General features: G+C 37.5%; 1 protein-coding gene across 1 annotated transcript in view; it reads right to left on the reverse strand.

Moving 5' to 3' along the window:
* The window catches only part of LOC118219763 (heparan sulfate glucosamine 3-O-sulfotransferase 2-like), a 54,170-nt gene extending 44,539 nt beyond the window's left edge, over positions 1–9,631 (reverse strand). The window contains exon 1 of the mRNA XM_035403152.1: positions 8,270–9,631. Within this exon, the coding sequence (XP_035259043.1) occupies positions 8,270–8,826 (557 nt within the window). The 5' untranslated portion in view covers positions 8,827–9,631. The remainder of the gene's footprint in view (positions 1–8,269) is intronic.
* Between the last annotated feature and the right edge of the window lie 15,651 nt (positions 9,632–25,282).

Below are 25,282 nucleotides of genomic sequence, written 5' to 3' on the forward strand. Positions count from 1 at the left end.
TCAATGGCAGGGCCATCACCATGCCAAAATAGGTTAGGCAGAACTATGTGCTGTGGGAGGCTAGTGTGCATAAAGAAAACATAAAGGAACTTCTCTAGTCAGCTGACAGCATGTCTGTGGTCACAGACGAGTCAATCAATGGCACAGACAATTATCTTTTGAACATTTTATTTGTTTTGCAAGGAAAATCAATTGCATCAGGTCTGAAAGTAGTCCTTGCTGATGTGGTGAGCGCTGCTGCTGTACAGTAAATGACTGTTCAGTTGTAGATGGCTTGTGGGGGCTGTTAAAAAGGTTTTTAAGCATTGTCAAAACAGAAATTTGCACTACACAGCGGCTCCAAGGAATGCACTAATGGAGAAAGGTTTAGACCGTCCAATAAAAATCTCACCTGCACCATGCAGAATGAGATGGGGCAGTGGGTATTCTGCTTTGTGGTACCATTCCCAGTACCCCTATTTCTAGTCAAAATTTTTGGACCTGGGGATGGTCACCAAATATTGCTACATTGGCACAGTTCAGGGATTTGTTATGTGACATGGTTTTTGAGAGTAGAAAAATCACAGTACACTAAACATACAATAAGGCTGAACAACTAAACAGTGTAAACCAATACACACAGCAAAGTCAAAACAATAACTAGCCAATGCATCAGAGCATTCTGAGGAGAACCCAATATATAATAATAGCCTCTACTGTTATAACTACATGCACTTCTGTTTGTATTATATGATATGACTTGTATTACCTGTATTGAATACTTTGAGTTACAATCCTTATATGGATACTTTCACACCTCTATTTGTATTTGCAATACTTTCCATAGTTATTGATGGAAATGACCAGAATCAGCACATATATTTGTTGTATACAGTTCTGGATGTAATATATCTCTGGTTGATCCAGTCCTCTCTTCCTACTACCCTCCAGTAGCTGTCTTACCTGGCAGTTACCTTGCCTACTCAGCACCGCCGAAAGAAGACCATGTTGGCCCCGTTGCGCAGCAGTACTAAATACACCATTTTGATTGTACTAAGGAATAGATGTTCTCACAAATTCAGAGGGGAGGAACTCTTTTTAAAAAGGATGTTTTACCCAACAACAAAGTATTTTACTATGCTCATTTGCTTGTTTCCAGTACTTTATTGCCATTTAAAGAAGATGTCATTTCAATACCTTTGGTGCTAACTAAATGAAATAAACAAGGCTTTATCTGCTTTTGAACAGTCAGTGCTGGTAAGCAATTAATTATGGGTTCCAGTCACACAGGATGACAATAATGAGGATTTGCATTCATTCCTGTTGCCAACATGCAGTAAAATAAAAGATAAAGACGCAATCTTGAATCTTGGACACATTTCTGTTTAATTAATTTAAATTTAATTAAATTTAATTTAATCACTGCCAAATTGAAATAGTTTATAATAGCCATAGAAACAAGCACTTTTGATTCAATCAGCCAAATAATCTTTCTCATTACTACAGGGGCTGAGCAGTCTTTATGGCGCTTATCATAATGTTTATTTTATTTATTTTTTTCAAAGTTTATTTGTTTATATAGCCCCTCTACACATAAAATATCTCAAAGGGCTTTATATTGCCACATTTGTAAGTGGCTAAAAGACGCATTAAAAACAAGAAAAAAACATTGGATCAACACACAAACTGAACGTTAAACTATACATCGTACCCCCTATATACTGGGTTAAGGGTTAAAGCCTGTGATTGTATATGAGGTGCAATGAGGTCTGACAAGTAGATTGACACAAACCTGTGCAGCACTTTATATGTAAGCAAAAGTACCTTAAAATTGAATCTGCCTTTTTGCACGCCAAGCTATGGATGCTAGGACAGGTGTTAAATGGTTTCATTTTTTAGTTTTGGTAAGAATTCTGGCATCAGCATTTTGCACAAGCTGAAGGCTTTTCAGATGGGAGGCCAGAGAAGAAAACATTACAGTAATCAAACCTGGAGGAAACAAAGGCATAAACAAGTGTTTCAGCATCGGGCATCATTAGGATTGGCTGGATCTTCGCAGTGTTTCTGAGGTGGGAAAAGGTAGCTTTGGGTATCTGTGTGATGTCCAGGTTAAATAACACACTGGGATCAAATGTAACACATAGATTTCTAACTGTGGCATTCTGAGAGATGATACAATCCAAATTTCTGACAATATTCAGACATGGGTGCTTATGACCAGGTGAAGGGATAACTGAGAGGACATCAGTTTATAATAGACAGTAGACAGTTTTCATGGTTTAGCAGTTGAGTGATATCATTGAGTTTAATTGATACATGTCATTGGGTATCATCAGCATAACATGATTGTGAATAATGTTGCCAAGTGCAAGCATGTAGATAGAGAAAAAGCAGTGGACCCAGAACTGACCCTTCTAGGACAGTGTATTTCATCATACAGGTGTCAGAGTATTATTATTCTCTCATACAGGTAAGACTCAAACCAGGAAAGAGCCAGGCCTTGAACACCGAAGTCGTTTTTAGGCAATCTATAAGTATCTTATGGTCAACAGTTTTCAATGCTGGTAGCAGAAGAACAGATGTTGCATTTGAATAGCAAGGAGTACATCATTCACAACTTTAGTAAATGCAATTTCAGTAGAGTGAAATGACCTAACGCCAGACTGAAGCATTTCAAAGAGATTATGGTTGGACATGTGCTCAGTCAGCTTAGTGACAACCCATTCAAATAATTTTATCAGAGACAGATGATTCAAAATTGGTCTGTAATTCTTTAGAATGTCTGCATCAAGGTTAGGCCTTTTGAGAATCGGTTGAAAGCCCACTGGCCATGAAATTAGAAGTTGGCATCTAAAAATAACATTGCTTTAAATTATTGCTTTTATTTGTTATTGATTCAAGGTGTAGCACTACAATCCATATACCGATTTAAAGCTTAGACTCTTCGCACTTTGATGCAAAAATCCCCATCTCAGTTGGTAAAACCTCTTGAGATGACAAAAGAAAAAATTAGGCATAATAATCAACCTGGAGTGTCATTTTGCCACCCCAGGTTGAGTATTATGGTATTCTATAATCCAATAACTGTCCACAACAACAGATAATACTACATTAATGACCTTTCTATGCAAAAAAATATATAAAGATAAATCACTGCAATAGTGATAAAAGACAATATTAGTGCCATGAAAAAATATTTGCCCCCTTCCTGATTTCTTCTATTATTGCATATTTGTCACACAGACTTGTTTCAGATCTTTAGATAAAGTGTAATATTAGACAAAATGAATCTGAGTAAACACAAAACACATTTTTACAATTATTTCTCAACTGCTCATTTAAGGTCCTGCTGTATCATATCTATTGGGTTCAAGTCAGGACTTTGACTAGGTCAGTCCAAGACTCATTTTGTTTCTTTCCTGCCATTCAGATGTGGCCTTGCTTTTGTGTTTTGTATCATTGCCTTGCTACATAACCCAATTACGCTTCAGCTTCAGCTCAAGGACAGATGACCGGACATTCTCCTTAAGAATTTTCTGGTACAGAACAGAGTTCATGGTTCCTTTCATAATGGAAAAAGCATGCCCACACAATCACACTACCACCACCAAGTTTTACAGTTGTTATGATGTTCTTACTGTGAAATGCTGTACTCACTTTAGGCCACACATAATGGAACTCACATTGTCCAAAATGTTCCACTTTTGACTCGTCTGTCCATAGAACATTATACCAAAAGGCTTGGGGATTATCCTGATACTGTTTTGGAAATGTGAGCAAAATTGATGTTTCTCTTGGTTAGCTTCAAAAAGACAAAAGTAGCAAATTGGGATAAAAGGAGGAAGCAACAGGAGAACTGTTCAGTTAAAATGATAGTTGATAGTCAGTCTTGAGATATAGGTCCAGTTCTTATAGAATCAGAGCTACTTCAGGCCATGTTATCCCTGCTGTCTTCCCTGATTAGCTTGTGACTGCACATGTCAGAACGACCAATGCAGTGGTGCAGAAGGGTGAAATGTAGCTTTCAGGAAGGATTAGGAAGGAACTTTAAATGTGACTTCAATATTTACAGTGAATAATAAGTAGGGATGAACCAACCCAGTATTGTCCTTCTATATTAATTTGTACACAAATGTTTTGTGCAAATATGAAAAGCTGCATTAGGCAAGTTTACTACCCTCGTTATGATTTTACGAGACACAGAAGACTAATTTGTAGCTCACCAATATCCCGTACATATGAAAGTGTGATATAACTTGTTGCAAAACAAAAGCAACCAACAAAAATATGGAAAGAAAACTTTACAGGGGACATTGAAGGCAAGGGTCTTTATTTATATATAACTACTCTGTTTTATTTTTAAAAAATAAATAATACAGCCAAAAAATAACTGCAGGCTAACTAGTCCTACTAGTAAATCCTGCAACCGACATGGACAAAATGTTCTGAATGTATTTCCCATGCCAACTTCCCATCTTACAGCCACCCCTCCTGTCTGCCATTACTCATCCCTATTAACAACAAAATGTCTCCAGCTTTGTCACTGTGGATTTTAGACAAGGAACACATTTTCAGATGGAAATTCCTGGAACAAACTCCTGATAATGATAATTATGGTGAAATATGCAACGTTTGATTGTAATGCTCAAATATGACAAAAATTGAATAGTACAGCTTGCAGCTTTACTGTGTGTGTGTGTTTGCATGCATTCATGCATGCATGCATGTGTGCGTGCGTGCATGTGCTTGTGCATGTTTGCATGTGTATATTATACATTTGCAAAAGGACACACTTCCTCCATTCTGGCGGCACTTCCGACATTGGCCTAATTTAAAATGTATAATTCATATTGCATGATGTGCTTTTAAAATGCTAAATTGACTTGCTAATATATATCTATGCAGTCCATGAATGTAACTTGCCATGGTATGTCTTTTCCCACCTCTACCATATACCCCGTGGAATTTGAAAAGTTGCAGCAGTTCTTCCAGTTAACAGAATCTGCATGTGAATGTGCAGACAGCAATTCAAGCATATTAAATATCAATAAATCCGAATAATAAATTAAGATTAAATATCAAGAGGAACCACTGTACCCAATATTAGTACTCGCATATGGGGCATTATATGTGTCATTAGGTATGTATGTCCCTTAAATTATTTTGGAAATCATAAGAATCAACAAGTTGATTCCTCCCATTATGATATTAGTGATGATGTTATGAAAATGTAAGCAAAAACTACACATTAAGAACTATTCTGGTCCTTTGGCCATAACTGTGGTGAAATACCTGTATTCTTACTACCTCTTTATTTTCTCTGTCAGACTCTGCATGCTTACTGCATTAAAGACAGACACTTTTGCTCTAGCCAGGTGCAAAGTGAGTTAATTTACAGCAGGGATGAGCTGCCTGTATTTATGTGTGGCTTAGAGTGGTATATGAACATTTCAGCGAGTGCCTTTTTTTGTCCTTTCATACACAACCTGCACAACCATCCCGCCATCCAAAGAACAATCTGTCATCATCTGTGGGAGGCTGATGGGTCATATTTATGTTTCAGACCCACCCACCCATTGGATTAAGATTGCATCACAGGTTATGAAGCAAAAACGTACAATAACCCAGTATTAATAAACCCCCTCGAGAATGTTTTTAATCAGAGTTACGGATTACAGTCTATATTTGGACTGCCACATCATCGGAAAGGAAATATCTGCTCATTGAAACTTTAAAAGGATAGTTAATTTACTGGTGTTTCAGTTTTAGTGTGTTTTTCTTAGCATAGACAGTTTCTGTGTGTGATGAAGAACATTTTAGATGTATTTAAGTTTCTGACAACCTGCCTGCTTTACAATGGCTGGGATATAGGCATTATTATTATTATTATTATTATTATTATTATTATTATTATATAGGTCTGTGACTTAAAGGAAGAAAATACACTTCAAATAACTGCAGAACAGGCTATGCAGCAATGTATTTCCAGAGGCTCTCTATATGACACATTAATTTATAGCATTTATTTATAATGGTAAACATAAATATCACTTTTTAAATTGTGTTAGTACATCTTTTCTTAAGCACTGTGGTTTCAGGTTGCATGTACCATCGAAAATACTTCAAACTGAAAATATGATTAAACAACATTTTTGGAAGAATAACTACGTAATGTACACACACACAACTTCTGGAGGCATAACATTGCTGTACTTTGTAGTTACTTGCAGAGTATTTTGTTGCTTACAGAAAAACTACAAAATTACAAGACAATGAAACCCTTTTAACCCCTATATCAGCCCTTATAAAGTTGACAATGCTTCAGAAACTTCTGTAAATATCCTTCATCCTGGTCAGGGCCAATCTTTTGTGTAACTATCTGGGCCAGTGGAAAATATAAACTAAAACTCCAGAATGTGAAGTATCCCTGTGAAGCCATACAACATGCTCTGACTGACAGGCCATCATTACACTGTATTTTTTGCACTGTATTTTTTATTTTTTTCTACCTAATTTCACATTTTTGATTATAGAAAATAAGAGATACAAATCATTACTACTTGTGAAGAAACCTAAAACTCTCCAGTATTTTAATTGCACATATTATAAAACAAGCAAATAGCAAATTAGTAAATAAAAGGCTGACCTAGTCATATGTTGAATTACAGTACTCCATGCAACATACTACTTGATACCACCAGTTTCATTCTTCAAATCCCAACATTATGAGTTTCGTTTTACAATCATTTGATCAAAGAATTCCAAGAAAACTATAATGACAGCATCTTAATTGCAGCTAATTTCACAATGACGACCTATTCTATTTTCAGTTAAGGTCATTCATTTTATGTAATTTTAAGGTAATACATTTAATTTTTTGGTTGTGCCACTGGTGTACAGTTCAATAGACCAAATTTACCTTTCTTCAATCCATTATCCTTTCTTGCTTTGACCTTCCTGAAGGATAAATGCTATCTCTAAAAAGTAAATTTTTATATTATTTTTTACTACTGGGTAACATCCTTATTCTACATGTTTTACATTATAATGTGTAGTGCCATTTCGGAATCTTTGATTCTTGTTTATATTGCATACAATATATCTGCAACAACAACAGCAATAATAATAATAATCAACATTCTCCTTTTCAGTGGCAAATGTGTCTGGTGGACATATTGTCAAAATATAGCTAGTTGTATCGGTTAAATACATTGTTAAAATTCAACGTTACGGTTAAATTTTTCGATAAATGTTGTCAAGGGGGAAATGCTAAGATGCTTTTAGCTGTGCTTGTGTAGTGGAGACAGACTAAGTGCCGACTACGACAAAGAGAGGACGAGAGATATCCTACTACCGAGTACCGACCTCTAGTGCGTTCTCATGCTAAATTGGAAATAATGAAAAACGCTTGTTTTCACGAGTTGTCAATTCGTTTTTTTTTTTTTTTTTTTAAACATTGCATAATACAGTATGTTGTCATTGCACGGAAAATGCAGTCTAATGCATGTCTAAGAACATGGAAACACTGTTTTCTATATAACATAGTTGTTCCACAATTTATACATTAGCTCGACCGGTCACGGTATATTTATCCGTGCCCTTCTCTATGTTATGGAGAGTTCTGGGACTGAAAAACAAATGCTCAATAAGATACCGAAGAAATTAAACTATGTCAGTAATCCAAAAGTACATGCCCACTTCCCGTGCGCGCAAAGGATTGTGCTCACTGATATCAATGTTGTCTGGGTAATGGACAACTTGGTCATTATGCTTGACTGCTGTGATGAATAAATCATCCAGTTACCGCTTGAATAAATTAGTAGGCCTGTTGAAACACAAAAACACGAATTGTAATAAAGTACGTTGTCAACACCACTTTCTCGCTGGGTTAGTGGATCAAACGCCTTTAAATCATTTGATCAGATAGCACGTGACTTAAAGGTGATCTGTACTTAAACTTCCTCAGTCACACAATTCTGTAGATTGTGTGAACAGAGCCCCAACCCCGTAACACACCGTTAGCAATTTACACATGGTCCGGTTGTTGAAATAACTACTGTAGGTGTAGAATAGAGCAACCGACACTACTATGTGAGTCTTCATTGGATTTGCACACAGAAGCGTAGCTTTGTGTGTGAATCTGCATAGTTTAAACTGTCCTCCCTTAATACTAAAACAATTAGTTGGGGATGTTATTCTGTAAATATACAAAAAATGATGCTGTGTGTGGGTGTGAGTCCGAAGTACTGTAAACCACAAAAGAAAAATCAGGACAAGGAGAGTTGCTTACCTGTACCAGTCCAAACCTCGGTCATAATTTCTGTCAAAGAAATGCGGCTCTGTGCCAACTGCCCTCACATCCGGGTGGATCCTAATGAACTCCAGCACAGCTCGAGTACCCCCTTTCTTTACGCCAACAATGATGGCATTTGGCAACTTTTTGTTCCCAAATTTTGGAGAGCCAGTGTTGTTATTAGACCTCCGATCTGGCGCGCTGATACTCCGCGGGGTGCTGAGGAACGGTACAAAGTTTTTACTTTGGTTGTGAGCTAGACTTGTTCCCTGGCGAGTAAGACCCATATTAGAAGTGGCATCCCGGATTCCTTTCGCATCCACAGGCAAAGTGCAGTAATGCGATTTTTGCAGAAGTTTTTTGCTCCCGACATTCTGGAAAAGCAGGCACCTGTGCTGCTCATCACTCTGGTTTTGCATGATGGTATCAGAGCAGAATATGAGGCTGTAGCATAAATATGTGAAGGACAAAGACAGCGTGAATACGAAAAGAAATCTTCTGGTTAGCCTGTTTGAAGATGGCACAACTCGGCTAGTGAGGAACCTATATGCCATGTCTCCATGGATTAAAAGGTTGCATGTTTTTCCTTTTGGATTTTCCCTGGGCAGGTCTGTTTTCCCAGGACATCTGTAGGATCAAGCAGCATTCCAATGTGATACACAGGCTGAAATAAGCTCCGGTGAAACCAGCGCGCTAGATTGAGACATTACCATTGCCTAGATAGATTGACTACATTTTCCTGCAAAAGACCAGTAAGTGATCTCGAGGTAGCTGATTTGCCACATAAAACATTCTGCCAAGTCATTTCGTTTGTATAAAAAAGATGTTCGGATGGGTCAGTTGTTACATCGTAGTTTAAATTACAGAACTGAACCAATTGAAACGTGAGCCAATTACGCATTGTCCGAGGGCAAACGACTTTCAATTCCGTGCTGTCCAACAGATTCTCGTGCTTCCTCAGTTTGTAAATTTGGAACTCTTGCGTACAATACTGGAAACCCAATAAATTAAATAAATATATACTATTAGTATGACGACATGCGCTATGCTATCTTCTGTCTCATGTCTTTCTGCCAGGACTGCTTCCTTCTACTTTTACAATATCTCAGAGCTATGAGGCTGCTCATTTCGGTGCCTGCTCTCTCAAACTTCCCAAGAATGCCTTTGCAGTAGCAAAGAGCTGATGATAAATATTTAAAGGCGCCAGCTGACGTCAGTACTTATCCTCCTAAATACCTTAATTTATAAAAGGAATACCCTGAACATTTCACACTTGAAATACTAACGCGTAAAACACAACGCTTTCGTATATTTCTGTTAATTAAGCCTATAGATTCAGAATAACTGGCGCAGGCTACTTAAGCGTATATTCTGTTCACCTATGCTGCCGTGGATTTTCGTGAGTACATTCTAGGTATAGCCTTGCCCTCAAATCTTTGTAGTATACTATGAATTACCGAGTAGTACATTTATAAAATGTATAATTGCCAACATCTATGTTGTTTCCGCATTGTGATTGGAGTTGAAATCAGAAGATTAATGTATAATTATACAATAAAATACACATACTATTATAAACAGTCCATCCTTGTAATACTTTCAAAATTGGTGCAGTGTTCCCCTCTTTTTAATTAGAAGTCACACAACGAGGATGTATCAACGTCATCATTAATAACACAGGGGATTTAAATAGAGAGAAAACAGAATCACAGCATGCGCATATGTATTCCTAATTTGTAACCTTTATGCGCTTCAAATTGTGACATGTGCAGCTTTGTTATTAAAGTGACATATTCTTATCACGTAGTAACTTTGGATTGCAGATCTTCCGACTGGCATATTACGAATACAAGTTCCTGATAAGTACATTCTATAAATAAATAAATAAATAAATACTTACACTAACGCGTTTGAAGTTGAACTTTCTTCATTATATTTTTATACATCATAAGACTCCCTCTAGTGTCCTTGCGCAGGAATGAAGGAAACCAGGAGCAGTGCAGTCATCTGATTGCGTCTGTATGACCACTTGTTTACCTGCAGGTATAATTTACCGCTGTCACAATTTTAAAATATGCCAGATTATGAAAAAGTATCAGAGAGTCCATGGCTTAGCCAAAATCTATATAACAATTTTACTGTTCACTCATTATCGCCCATTGGGTCCGGCTTATTCAGACATAGTTTAAGAATGGACGAAGTCAGTTTATTTCCAAAACTGCTCACCTTCGTTATTTCAGAGGTTGGTGCCTAAACTACAATTCTTTTTAGGTTAGCATCCGCGCCGGCGTACAGCCACGAAGACAAACGGACGAGTTGCAATATGCAATGAACAGGAAGGATCACAGTGTTACAATCCAAGAGACTACGAGCAGGCTAGTAGGAGAATTAATGCTGATTGGCATGTAATTGAGGTGCGGTCTGAAGAAAACTTATGGCCAGTTGGACACACGCTTTGGTGAGCAGCTGTAAAGCTGACGCCACAATTCATGGAGTCTTATATAGCCAGCATTCACAGCTAGCGAAAGCCACAAAGCATGTTATAATAGATCTACAAGTGGGTTCAATAAAGTTTGTATTTTAGGCAGAATTGGATTGGAGTTACCTCATAGATTATCGCTACCAGTAAGAATTAGCTGGCATGTATTCTAATAGTTAAGAATACTGTTAAAGGTGACACATTTGCACTATATATTGTATCTTCTTTTAGATAAGAGTGATAAAAAATGTAATGTTTTGTATGTAAGTCTGAAATTTGAAATAGTTAAATGTTGTAAGACATGTTATAAATCAGCAAGACTTATTTAGTCTTAGCAGATTCACGTCATCACTACGTACAGTATGCATTCAGTCTCACCTTGCACACTTGCTTGTCTTGGATTTTAGGAAACGCTTCCTTGCAACTAATGGAAACGGCACATTTAGTTTAGTTTAGGTTATGCACATGCAGCACACGGGTGGAAAAAGGGCACTGGAACGGAAGGACACTGCACTCCTGGACCATTAGACTTCTAAACACAGAATGGGCTTTATCTACGAAAAAGTGGAAGTAGAGCTCTCTGAAATCTACAGGCTGTTTTTGTGAATTTGTGGTAAAATATCGCCATAGGTCCTCAACACAAAGTTGAATGTAGCCCCTTCCTCTATTAAAATACCGTCTGATGAGAGTGCAATCATCTGGCTCTTTCCATGTATGGCTTGTGTGTTAAAAGAAAAAAAAAGATAATTTGAGAAATAAAGCTGCATGACACATCATGAAAGGTGTTTATCTCCCTCCACTTTGGATTTTCAATGCACAAATGGGTGAAATAGGTCACACAGTATTGTCATATATGTGCACACACACCCATGTGAACATTGCATTGCACAATTTAATCTTCCTGACATGATTTGAAGAAAAAAAGCTGTGTTTTTACCTGCCAATGTACGTTTTATTCAGATTTTTGGCACACTTGTTAATCAATGGAAATGAATGAAAACAGGCTGTGACCAATGACAGGAAGTAAGCTCATTAGTGAAATCAGTTGGTGTAGTGCATTGTTGGAACGAATACTACAGACACTGCGGCACTGTAGGACCTGGAGTTGAGCAGCATTGCTTGCACTATAGTATTGTCCAGGGTGATGGAGAGGTTCTGGAGGAGAGTAGACTTGGTTGGGATGTAGAGCATTTTAGTCTTAGCCAGATTAAGATTCAGGTGTGAGCTGTTGATCCAGGATGAGATATCAAAAGGCATACGTGAGTAAATCTGTGTGTCAAAAGAGGAAAGAAGAGAAACAGTTTAGTGTCACCAGTTGGGCCCAGTGAACAGGTGTTAATTTGGTGAGCCATCAGAAGTACTGAGACATCAGCATCTGTAAAGGGAGAGTGTACGCACGGAGAGGGTAGACTGGTGTCGGCATCAATGGGGAGGAGGCTAAAAGACTGTGCTGGAGATTAGAAGGAACCACGGATGTCTTCTACTTTCATGTCAAAGTAGGTCGCAAAGTCATCTGCAGTGGGAGGAGAGGGAGTTGGGGCTAGGATTGGGCTGAGGAGGGAGAAGAACAATAGTTTATGTGGGGTACAGCATGATGCTTGAGTCTTATTTAAAGTTGAACTCTGTCACTCACGTATGTCCTATTCAGGCTTTACTAATAGAGTGAGTGCACTTAAAATGATATAATTTAGAAAATAGAATTATGCACTAATATGTATACAGCATATATAACTTTTCCTGTGTTATTTCTCAAAGCTTCTCTCCCTTCTAATGCCGAATTTGATAGCCCTCTGTCCACTGTCCACATGCCTAGCAAGTTTGGTTTAGAAGAGAGATGTGTCTCCAGAGATGTCTTTTAATACAAGGAATTATCCTACGTGAAACCTCATTGACTCTCCATGTTTTTATAGTGTTTGGTGTAAATATTTGTATTTTAGTTGGCTTGTTCGGTGATATTGTTGTGTACCTCACCCGCTTTACTCTTTGGTACACATTCTATGCTCCCACTTGTGTAACTCCATTGTATATGAAACCTTCCTAGGCTATTCATTTTGAGACAAACACCAAAATAATCTGACCAGGTCAGTTAACATTTATCACAAATATTGAAATGGATCGAATTCTAATGGACCACACAGCAGGCAGGACCAGAAGTGTCATCATTTTAATACCAGTCTTGTGAATTAATGATTGAACATGGAAATGATCAAAATTAGAATGGAATTTCAGTTAAGTATTTCTCTTGAAATGTGTTTTCATCATGATTACTAACCAGACATGCTCATGCATTTACATATTTAGCAAGGGTCAAATTTTTGTCAAGGTGGCTAATTAGAGTCCATTCATCACATGAATTAATGGATTGGATTTTATTATTTTTCTTATTATTTTTGGCTTTGGATCAGGAAGGAATTGATCCAGCTACCTACTTCCTTTATGTTTAATTGAGCTCTGGCTTGCATGACAGTTAGGAATGAATAGAAAGAGATAACCATTCGAAGTTGGTTGAGGGACCCAACATGCACGTAAAGCATGGCCACAGATATTAAAATCCAATTTCAAATAGCTTTAGAAATTTTTGTACACTGTACTCATTATTCAGGTTAGTGCCATGCAATCAGGTGAACATATCAGGTACCTAAATCTTGGTTATTAAAGTCTTTATTAAAGCCCATGATGTGAAAGCATACGAAATGGGTCTGCAGAAATTCCCTCAAGTGTGACTTTGTTGTTTGTATTAAGATTAATTTAATTTGAAGACAGATAAAGTAAGTACAAATAGAATAGTAGAGAAATGAGCACCTGTGTGTGGGGAGGGCATGCTGTACCCACATGGTATGCCATGGGAACTAGGGATCAGCTCGCACATTAATATGATTTTGAAAGGATAGTCGGATTATTAATTGACTGGGAAAGAGGCCTGCAAGTGTTAACACATACAAGTAAACATAATTTTGATATCTCCATTTTTCTTTGATGTTTCTTTCTGTCCAGAGTGATTATTCATTTTTTTTTCATTTACTGATTATTCAATTTTACACCAACTTTCTACTTCCAAATTGTTTTGGAACTTTGGACCAGCCACTGCAGGGATCATATCATTTTCACATAAGGAATTGAGTGACCAAAGAAAAATCAAGCAAAGATTTGGACACGACTACAGAGTGTACATAAGAGTAAATTATTGTCCTTCTGATGATATCCAGAATAAACCCTGTATGCTTTAAATCCTCAATCTTAGGCCAGTTGCTGTTTCTCAGTTTTCACGAAGGAACTTATGTCAAAGAAAATAGAATGTGTTCTCTGTTTTCATGTACTACACTATAGCTCCCGGATGCAAAGACTATACTGAGGCTTAGATTTTTAGTTTCCAGCATGTATAATTTAGTGTATCTTCTCAGAGCAAACTTACTTGTTCCTGTTGCTGTCCTGATCATTATTATTACACAATGTTACAGATATAAAAGAGCTGCTTTCTGAAGCAAAACAATATGCATGATAATCAAACCAATAGAAACACCAATTACAAACCAATAGATGTCAATTACAACCAATATGCATATAAAACAAATATATATTCCAAGCAACCAATACATTTGTACAGTAACACTCTTATCTAATTTTTTTTCCTTAATGGCACCCCATAGTCATCGACCACACATTACTGTATAATGTTACTGTATGTGCAATAATTTCTGAATTTAATAGTCATTGGAAAACAGATGGAAATTAATCTCACTGGACTGCTAATTTCAAAACTTGTGAAACTCCCATTGTTCTTGTTAAATTGGCAAAGACAGATTTTAATTTGAGTCAGGGTGCCTGAATTAGATGTAATACATATAAAGTGCAGTCACAAGCTGGCAACTTTCAGCAATGACATTTTTTGTTGTTTGAGGGGTAGATTGGTTCAATTTCATCGTTTGAAAAGAAGAGTCCTTATCAGCTCTCTGCATGAATCCCAGCATTGGATAAATCAATGGGGGTAATGAACCCTGATGGACAGGTGGCCTGCTCAGTTTTTATGACTACATACAGTAACTGCTTCACACCATAGAAGTTGAAGGATGCTCCAATCCAAAGAGCCATCCAGATCAGTCAATCTTTTCTCATTTGTGTGGAGATAATGTCATCTGGCTTTCAGTAGAAATGGTTTATAAAGCACTTCACACATGACATAGACCCTTTTTTTGGGTTTATACTGTAAGTTGTGAAACCCCGAAACACCATCTGCTAACATTTGATCACTGGCATTGAAGAGTAGATTCTGCTTTAGGACAGACTGTAAAAATCAATTTGGTGTATACAACTATAATAAAGCTTCCTCTGGTTTGCCAGAATTTGCCTAGTAGTGTTTGCCTAGATCACCATTGGTCGATAAGAAGAAGTGTTTCCCATATGTGATATATAATATATGATATCAGGCTTGTACCACTGAAAACAAAATAACTTAATCTTGTCCAAGAGGTTCCAAAAGTGGTAGGTCTCCAGCAACTGAAATGGGACTCATTGGTCCCATTTCCTTCTCATTTGTTCTTCAATGTTGCCGCTTCTTTCAGTTAGGGACTGTTTCTTTTGATCACACAGACAGGAGGGGATCGGAAAGCACGGCCCACTCAAACGAATAAATGCTGTCGCTGGCTAAATGCTACTACACAGCCTAATGGTGAAAATAGCTAAAAAGGAGTAGCTGCTGCTTCAGCAAATGGCAAGTTCGCAACTTACTGAGAGCTGAATCAAATGAACAAATCTTTACATGGAGATGAGTCAGTATGTTTCGTTCACTAAAAATAATTTTTTCTAAAAGAACAAATCGTTCATGAATGACACACCCCTACCTGAAAAGTGCCAAACTCTTGGTGCAATGTAGGTAAGGGGTATACTGCCCCACCAAAACATAACTTGGTGGGATGGTGCATCTGCCATCCCAATTATTGTTATACATTTCAGCCAGTATAAATATTGATGTTTTATCAAATTTTGCTTATGAGTAATGCACAGAAGATATATTATTCAACACCATTTGGGGGAGTAAACATATCCAGCTTGTTTCACAATGCATTACCACAATTTTGTATTGAATAAAAAAACGAATGCATAGGCAATGCTCAAGTAAACATAAAACATTTTTTTCTCACTTTTTTTCCATTAAACATTTTTTTGTGTCCATTTGAAAGCCTCATCAATCATTGACCCTCATAATTAGGTTTTTAAACCTTTTGATATCTATTGTCTGAGCCTGAATATCAAATAAGACAGTTTAACTTTACAGTCAACAGGCTGTGATGTAAATCAATTCTGTTTGACTTGATGCACACTTTGTCTGCTGAAAAAGGGCTCACGGCATTGTTAAAGTCAACTTCCAATTCCTTTTCAGTGTTAATTAAAGGAAGAACAGTGTCTCTCCTGGGATGCTGATGATCATAGAAATCATTTTAATCAAGGACTGCTTTCTGAAAGAACTCAGACCTTGTGACTTCCATGGGAAAGGTTAGCTAACCTGTCTCACAGTTAGCAGCACAGACAAATACTTCATAAAGTCAGTTTGCAATTGAAAACTTATCATGCCTCACCCTCATCAACAAGTCATTTTCTGTGATTTTAATATTTCAAAAGTAAATTGGCCCCAAACTGGCTTAAGCCCCCCCCCCCCCCCCCCCCCCTTAATGCTAGCTCTGTTTATTGGGATGGCAGCTATGCCATCTGCTAAGTTACAGAGCATAGCCCGAAGCTATGCAGTACTGACAGTTTGCCATTTTTTGGGTTTCCCACAGAAATATCTTTGGGCCCTCAGTCTCTATTCTAACAAACATCCTAATCAACCCTCTGACCTCATATTGGATGCATCTTCACACAGCCACATAAAAAGGTTGGAAGCATATGTTTATTATCAATAATAATAATAATAATAATTTTTGTTGTAGTTCTGATATGATTTTGTGGAGTACCCGGTAGCTTTCCACATTTTCCAATAGCTTGCCCAACACTGGTATGGGCTATGATAAACTCCCATGTGATTACACCTGCATTCCCTCTTTACTCATCCTGGTATAATGCTCAAGTGTGCCATAGGTACATTTAGAAACACATCTAGCTCCATCTTCTTCACATGGTGAATGTAATTGATGACAACAGAGCCAGGCATTCTTGCTTATAAACAGGATTATTAAATTGTGCTTACCCCCAGTAATTATACCTGGGAAATTTGATTAGCATTTTTAATTTCCATTTCAATAACTGTTATTACTTACAAGCTAAAACGGCTGCATCCATAATGATTTATTTTCAGTACGTTATTAATGTATTCTTATAGTAGCAGCTAGCGTTCCATCGGAGAATGAACAGTGGAGTATGATGCATTTATTTCATTTGTATTTGTACCACAGTCTTTAGTTCTAATCAGCAATTTGTTGTGGTCATGGTGCTTCTGTGAATCCAGACCTGTTATTAGTGAAATGAGATTTGAGGCCACAGATCAATTAGTGACTAAGTCAACAGTGAAACAGCATTGATGTGAGCAAGCCAGACTGAGTACCTGACTGAACAGGAAATTAATTCACCTTTTCTTTTTTTGCATGTTTGGCGAACACTGTGTCAAAATGCCAATGTGCAGGAGGGACTCGCAGCACTGAGCTTTTGACTTCTTTCCAGCTCCCACCTGGTATGGTCGGATAAACAGGGATTTCTAGTTTTGATCTGTTTTTGAGGTACTGCATCAGAGGTCTGTGGCAATGATGGCCTGGCCATTCTATACTGACATTTAAATAATCTCAATTTCAATAAAAACTCAGACTGAATGGAATGGTAATAAGCTTCTTGCTGGTCTACAGATGGTCATGGTGACTGACATAATGCTGTGTGAATGACCAGTTGAAAGGCAAAAGGGAAAGTTTGGTTTTTATGTACATGAACAGAGGATGGATGAATTTGCATTCCTATTGGTGAATTTGTATGTACTTGAATGGCTGTACAAGGCTGTAGAACCTGGGGGCAAAGACATGTTTTCTTGATAATGCATGTTTTTTCTGCATATGCTAATATTAATCAAGGAAACACAATTCTAATGGTAATGTGAGACCAGCCACATCCTTAGACAATAAGCATGGCACTTTATTCATGAGAAAGAAGACGTAAACATTGACATAATTTTGCGGCCCTGATGGTAATTTGCGCCATGCATAGTAAATTACATTGCATTACTTTACAATTATTGGGTAGATATTTTCAAATGTTACTGTATTGAAATGTGACATCACTCCAGACCTCAAAACCGCTGTGTTTGGGTGTTCTGAGAGCTTGCAGAGCAGAGCCTATGAGGATCAATTTGCAATATCTACGCTAGAGATGGTTGTTAGCGAAAAAGTGATCCTGAAAGAGTGGAGATCAGCCTCTCCACCATGTTTTAAAGCTGAGATGATTTTCTTGCTGCACATGGAAACGATCCATTTCACCATGACAAACTTTGTCGATAAATACTACAAGATTTTATTTTCCTTTTCTTGATTACTTACAGCGTAGCTGAATGTATGACTTTAGTTCCACCCACCGCACTGATGTATTGTTTTATTATCACAATAATGGCCATAACTGCAAGGGAATAAATGTACAGCATAATTACTATGAGCAGCAGTCATCAAAATGTTGTTATTGTTACAACGCTTGACATTTACTGTATTTCTATGTCAATGTACTCTGCACTATTGGATTTCAGGCTGCTCTGAAGTGCTGGCAGTCTGTGTATGTTTGTTGTCATGGTTGCATAATGTTCCTCTTTTTATATATATTCTAAATATTCAAACAAACACCTCCATGATTTGGACAGTGCTTCACCCTATAGCAAAACAATGATCTAAAACATACTGACTAACAAGTTTTTCAAAGCCAAAAATTGGAAAATTCTTGACTTGCCATGTCAGTCAACCGATCTGAAAAAACCAGCAGGAGCTGAATTGATATTATTGCTGCATGATATACAGTAATTGATGTCTTTATAAGAACAGACATGGCCAGGCAACATCAAGGTTGTTACCTGGAGGAAGATTTTATAAAAGCACAGTTATTAGGTTGTAGGTCTTTATTTACATAATTCTTGCTTTCACTTCTGACCTGATAGTTTCAACTAAAGCGTCATTTCAAATAATAATTTTCTTTCCCTTATGACTCATCAGCAACATCTCAATAAGTTATTTCAGTAAAATAAAGGCATAATTGCAAAACATGATAAGTTAACTTTAAATTCTTTGATGTCCTCTGTGTTACAGTAGAATTACAGGGTATACTGCTCGTTTTGCTCTGCCTCACACCAAGCATTTTGCTTTGAACTGTAAGCTATTTTGTCATTTTAATGAGATACTTATCCGGTATAATTTCAAACACAGTTGTGCATCATTTGCGGGTTACAGCAGGAGCACAGCCAGCCCCTCTCTGAATTAATGTTTACTAAATGATACTAATGACAGCACAATATGTCTTTGATCTGAAAATGTCAACATTTAGATTTCGGGTACTTTGTCTTCATTTGATTGTGCCCAATAGCTGAGAATGAGACTTTAATGATCCTATTAGGTGCGATTAAGTGTTGCATTTCATGTATGAAATTTTATAGATCTCTTCTTTGTCCACAACTATTATTAAAACAAATTTTGAACTGCTTAACCTATTCCAGCTAATTCTTCTTCCTTTGGGGGAAAAACGCATGCATTGCCAATACTGTAAGACACAGAACATGGCTGAGGACCTGAGACTGCAGATGAAAGATGCTTAGCTATCCAGAGCGTTTAATTGTTTATCAGCACAGGGTTTTATAGTTGGCAGTTTGAATGGGCTAGGTTAACTTCAGTCACCATCATTTACGGCATCTATACTATATCGCTATGACAATTTAATCCAGTTCCTCTATGTAGTTGGGTTCCTTTGAAGACAAATAGAGGAATATACTGCTAACTCAGCTATTAGGGGCAGCAACATACATTATCGCCATGTCTCGCTTTCCTCCAGTAGCATATCCATCTCAGAGATCACTGCATGCTGTCATTGTTGTAGGCTGCCATACAAGGCTCTCCTTTAACAGCCCATGGTTTCTTCAGGCTTAGATTTTTAGGCTTATGCAATGATACTGCAGATAACCAAACAGCAAGCAAGCTACTGCTTTTTTACAGTCGTGTATCTTAAAATCCTGGACATAAATACAAATTGCTGGTATTTTAAATATTTGCTATTAAAATGTCAAAATAATGTTTTGATATCCATATGAATATCCTGACTAGTTGTATGTAGGAATAGTCTGTGTATTCTAGTGGTGTCAATATTGATGTACAGATTAGATGTTATTTATGTTTGACCTTTTGAATTCATGCTGTTTTAAAGTCCTTTACATATCCCCGTGGCTTCTTTTCAAATGTATTCTTTAACTGGTTTACCCATAATGAATCTATAAAGTGCATGCAATTGTTTGCATTATAATATATTATTGCTACTCACAAAAGCACATTATTATATCTTAAGAGGCAGTTTATTGCATTTGTGGCAAAATATGATAATTTATATTTTGATTTAAAGCACATATTTTTAAAGCCCATATTTTTGATTTGACCAACATGATGAGTGCATATAGCAGTTGTTATGGAAACACATACACATTGTGGAGTAGTGATCAGATTCCCCACCCCTGCCTGCATGCAGCCAGCATCAAATCCTGCCATTCCTTTCCACAGCAGGGGAAATCAGCACCATGGATAGCATCAGTGGGACCAGGAGAAAGTTCAGCACCCCTGCTCCCCACACAAGCATGGACAGCTCCACAAGGGGCAATTATTGAATCAGGCAGCCAATTATCTCAAAGCCAGAGGAACAGGTGAAGCCCATTCATATAATTGGTTGCCTCCCTACAAAAGGTCTTTAGTCTCACAGAAAGGCACTTGTTTTTCTCAGAACTCCCTATCCTTTTCCACGCTTGCCCACCTGCCGGTCAAACCAGGTAACCCTGCGGCCAGACAGGACCCAGGCATGGCTTCCAATCCTCACTTCACCTTCCTGCCACAGCTCCACCCCCCCCCCCCATTGCTTCTGACACAAAATAAAAATAGTTAAATTCCTTGCTACGAAGGCCTCTTGTCTGGCCTGTGCAATGCCTCCATTGTGCTGTTGTACATTATGTAATACAAATTCTGTACTACAAAAAACTGTCAAAAAGTGTAACCATTTGAACCCCCCCCGCCCCACAATTTTAGGCATTTAATGATAGCAGCGGTAGTTGTTATAACCTCAGCAAAGATTGATGTTTTGCTTGAGTAGTCCAAAAGATCTAGGCAGCCACCACTGAGAAACCTGGCTATTCATAAGTGATACATTAGAAAAATAAAGGGAACCATAAAACTAATAATGAATTAGTTTTTGGTAAAAGCTAGCTAATTATATCTAACGTTGATGAGGTTAGCATGCTGGCGAGAAAATTTTAACTACTTGTGATTTTAAGGTTACTTTCAAAATAAGATCAAGGCACAAATATAAATGTAGATTAACATATTAGAACATTTTCCTCATCCCTACTGCAATTGCAGATGATGTTGTTGTAGACACAAAACTGTAATCTCTCTACTCACCAGCTTGCTTTAATATTAAAACAAAAATTTAATTAACCATGCTTTTTGGTAGTCAGTGGTCATTTTAAGGTGATATACGTGTGATTTAATATTGCATGTTTTTAAAAAAAAAATTTATTTCTTTTTACATTAGTTATTTGAAAGTTTACTGAAATATTGTTCAAAGATCTGCTTTCATGAAATCAGTCTCGAATTAGTCTGGACTGGCCTGCACAGAGCCCTGACCTCAAACCCCTTCCAGCACCTTTGGGATCCATTGGAAAGCCAACGGCGAGCCAGGCCTAGTCACCCAATCAGCGCCCGACCTCACTAATGCTCTTCTGGCTGAATGGAAGCAAATCCCTGGAGCAATGCTCCAATATCTAGTATGAAGTTTTTTCAGAAGAGTGGAGGTTGTTATAGCAGAAAAGAATAGACCAAAGCCATATTAATACCCATCATTTTGGAAGAGATTTTAGATGTCATGTGCCGCATATGTTTGGCCATGTTAGTATATTATAGATACATTGTAATTGGAATTCAAGAACCAACAATTTTGTTCCCCAGAGGACATTTGCTTAAAGTAATAATCTCAAATATTTTCATTTAAATAAATGTCTGTTAAGTCACTATCTATCGCCGAATGAGGTAACACAATGGTGACTGAGCCTATGGCCCACGGATGAAAGCCCTTGCATTTGCAGTATTGCGAATATTATGAACTGGGTGTCTGTGGCAACATTCCCAGGAAAAATCAGAAACAGCGCACAGTTAGTGACGTGTTTTCCATCACTCAGCAGTGGTTGGTCTGCCAGAGAGGGTAGATGGAGCTAACGCAACAGGCTCGCTCTTCAACTCACTTGTGTGAGCAACGTACTGTTTTTTTCCGGTCTCTGCCGATGATGAAACTTCAAAAACAAGTGCAAATCCAAAGAAAAAGAAACAAATTCGACTTGTAGATGAAGTCAAACAGTCAAAAAAGCAAAGTGACCGTCTGCGAGGAAAAACCAGAGTTACCATCAGCGTTGCCTTGCCAAGGTGGAGGCCATTGAAAGAAGAAAAGGGACTGAGGGGAGATACAGATGTGGCTCTCCTTCTCTTGGACTGGTAGGTACTACTAACGTTTATAAATATGAAATCTACTCTACCTAAATTGTGGACCATTGTTTTGGGGTAGTCCCCCGGTGGAATCGCAGATTGCCTGTTTGTTCGTCATTAGGTTTGAAAACAATGAACAGGACTGTTTCGGGGATAATTTATTTTCACTGTTAGCGAACTAGCTATGATCAAATTACCTCAGAAAATAGCTAGCTACCAGACCATGTCAAGAAAGGCAACATTAGTTTAGACAACATTGCGCACAGTAGCCATCTCTCATATCAGGTAACGTTATGTTAGCTAGCTAGCTAATGTAATTACCATAATCTAATGTCAGCTAACAATTAGAAAAAACGCTAGCTAATGCTACCGACTGGTAATGACCTCGCAAATCATCTCTCAAATTCAACGCTACCTTGTAACGTTGCAATGTAGCTAACTAATGTTACTGTTATTTACATTGCCATCAAGTTCATCAATATATTATAATGATCGGAATAAGTTAGCCTAATGTTAGACAATGAATGAGTATGTACATAACATTACTTTTATAACAAACATTTTTTATTTAGTAAATAGTAAGTGTTATAGTTACCATCTCAGAAGCCTTCATTCCCTTTTCGCTTTCATGTGTACTGGTGACCTCAAATTGTTATGGAGGAGTGGCCTAGGTGCCAACTGACTGATGTCACACAGGCGGCACTGTTTGGATCTCTGGGAAGTGAGGTCCAAAAACACACCTGCAATTACCGCTTATCGCCTATAGGTGCTGCCAAAAACAGAGAAACGGAGATCTTAGAGATTGTTACTTTAACCTGAGCAAATTTAAATTTTCCAGTGTGTGCAAAGAAGTGACTCCTAATATTAGAAATATGCATGTGCCAAAGGCGAGACTAAATGCATGTGTGGGACACTTGCTTTACTTTGACTTCGCAAAAAAGCTTAAGCAGGCAAGTAAAATTTTCAAGACAGAATAGGACTCTAAATGCAATGTACATAAGACATGCACACACTGGGAAATGGTAACTGATTTGATTATGTTACCCTGGTCTGTAATCTTACCTCAAATCTACATTTTTCACAAACATAGATTGACAAGGTAATCATATGCACGAGTACAACAAAACAATTTGCACTGAACATTAACTCTCAAGAGTTAATTTTCAAAGTACTGAATCCGGGTCCCTGTTACTTTTGGATATCCAACTCAAATATTGATCATTTAATTTGACATGTTAGCTGTCATTTTCAAGATGCAGTACGCCAAATGCAAAAAAGACACTTTAAGCTACCACTGAGAGCTACTATGAGAGCTTGTTCCTGCCATGCAAATATTGTTCTGTTTGCAATATAATGCTGCTTCTGATATTTCTCAGAGAATCAGATGGTTGTTGCATTCTTGTATTTGTCTACTAAATACCTTGTTGAGAAAGCACAAAATATTATTTTCCTTGAGCCACCGTCAGCCTGTTATTTATTGGAAACACTTCCAAGGCTCTATAAGGTAATGTTTCTTGGCTTTTGTATCTGACAATGTTATGTTGTGTAATTCCCTAGACTGAGTACACAGTCAGTACTAGCAAAGCGATTGCAGCTTTTAAGGTTCCCGTAGGTATTCTGCCCTGGATTTTAAGTGCAGCCAGCATATGCTGCACCTTCACTGAAATTAAAAGCATCCCTTCCTCCATCCTGAAGTGATTTTGTCTCACTGGACATCTCAAGTATTTTAATTATATCTGGATGATCTCAAGATTGATCAGTATATTTAATTGCAGCCCTTTGAATGTATTCTTTTGTTTTACAAGCATTGCAATATAATTTTATGCAACACATATTTAGAACTGCTTCATGTATTGTTTGTATTAACCATTTGCACTCAAGCTGATCTCTGTACATTTCCTCACAGATTTAACTTATTGTTCTCTTAAAACAGGTTTTTGCTTGCAAAGATGTACTTTGAACTGGGAAATGTGGTTCTAGTTGGTAAACAATTGCAACAAAAACATTTTCACTGCAAAAAAGCTACTCACATACACAAAGCATGCATTCTATACATCTTTAAAAAATTTAAATGATTCATAAAAAACTGTCTACATATACCAATTATTGCTGGAAAAATTAAAAAGTTAAAATAAAATAAAAAACAAAATGTTTCTCAACTAAACAAGCCAGATTCTAAAGCAGTATTACACAATTTCCTATGTTCAACACATTTTCCTACTTTCAACAGTACTATACATTTTCCTACATGCGTTCAAGGTTCAGTTTAATTTGGCCAAAATTAACCAGTTAAAACTATTTTACTTTTATATGTGCCAAAACAAAACAAGCTAGCATGGAAGATATTATACTTTCACATATGCTGTTTAGTGACAGCAGTACAGTTGCTTCCAGTATATCAGTATACAATATACAGAATATCAGGTCATATATTTGCAGATAGTCATCATGAACTCTTTTAAACAAAAATCATTTTAACAGTGAAAATGTATTGAAGAATAGAGCACTACATTTAATTTGGAGAGACTTAACTTATAGAAAAGAACATTTTGTTGGACTGTTCTGTTGGCACTGGCACTGGTTCTAAAGTATAGCTTAAAGTCCAATCATCTGGCTTCAAATCCAGACCACGCCAGTGGTAAACGTGGCCAGCTACAATATAGCATCATCCAGGGAGGGTTTTTGTTGGCAGGATTCTCCATTTCATTGCAAGAGAACGGCTCTTTTGCTCACACCAGCTGTGCTTGTACTCCTGAGACCCAATGACTGCAGCTCTGCTTTCCCCCGAAATTACCGAGGACATTGGGGGGGGGGGGGGGGGGGGGGATGGGTTGGTAAAAAAAATGTTTTATG

Source organism: Anguilla anguilla, chromosome 2, assembly GCF_013347855.1.
Source record: "Anguilla anguilla isolate fAngAng1 chromosome 2, fAngAng1.pri, whole genome shotgun sequence".
Taxonomy (NCBI): Eukaryota; Metazoa; Chordata; class Actinopteri; order Anguilliformes; family Anguillidae; genus Anguilla; species Anguilla anguilla.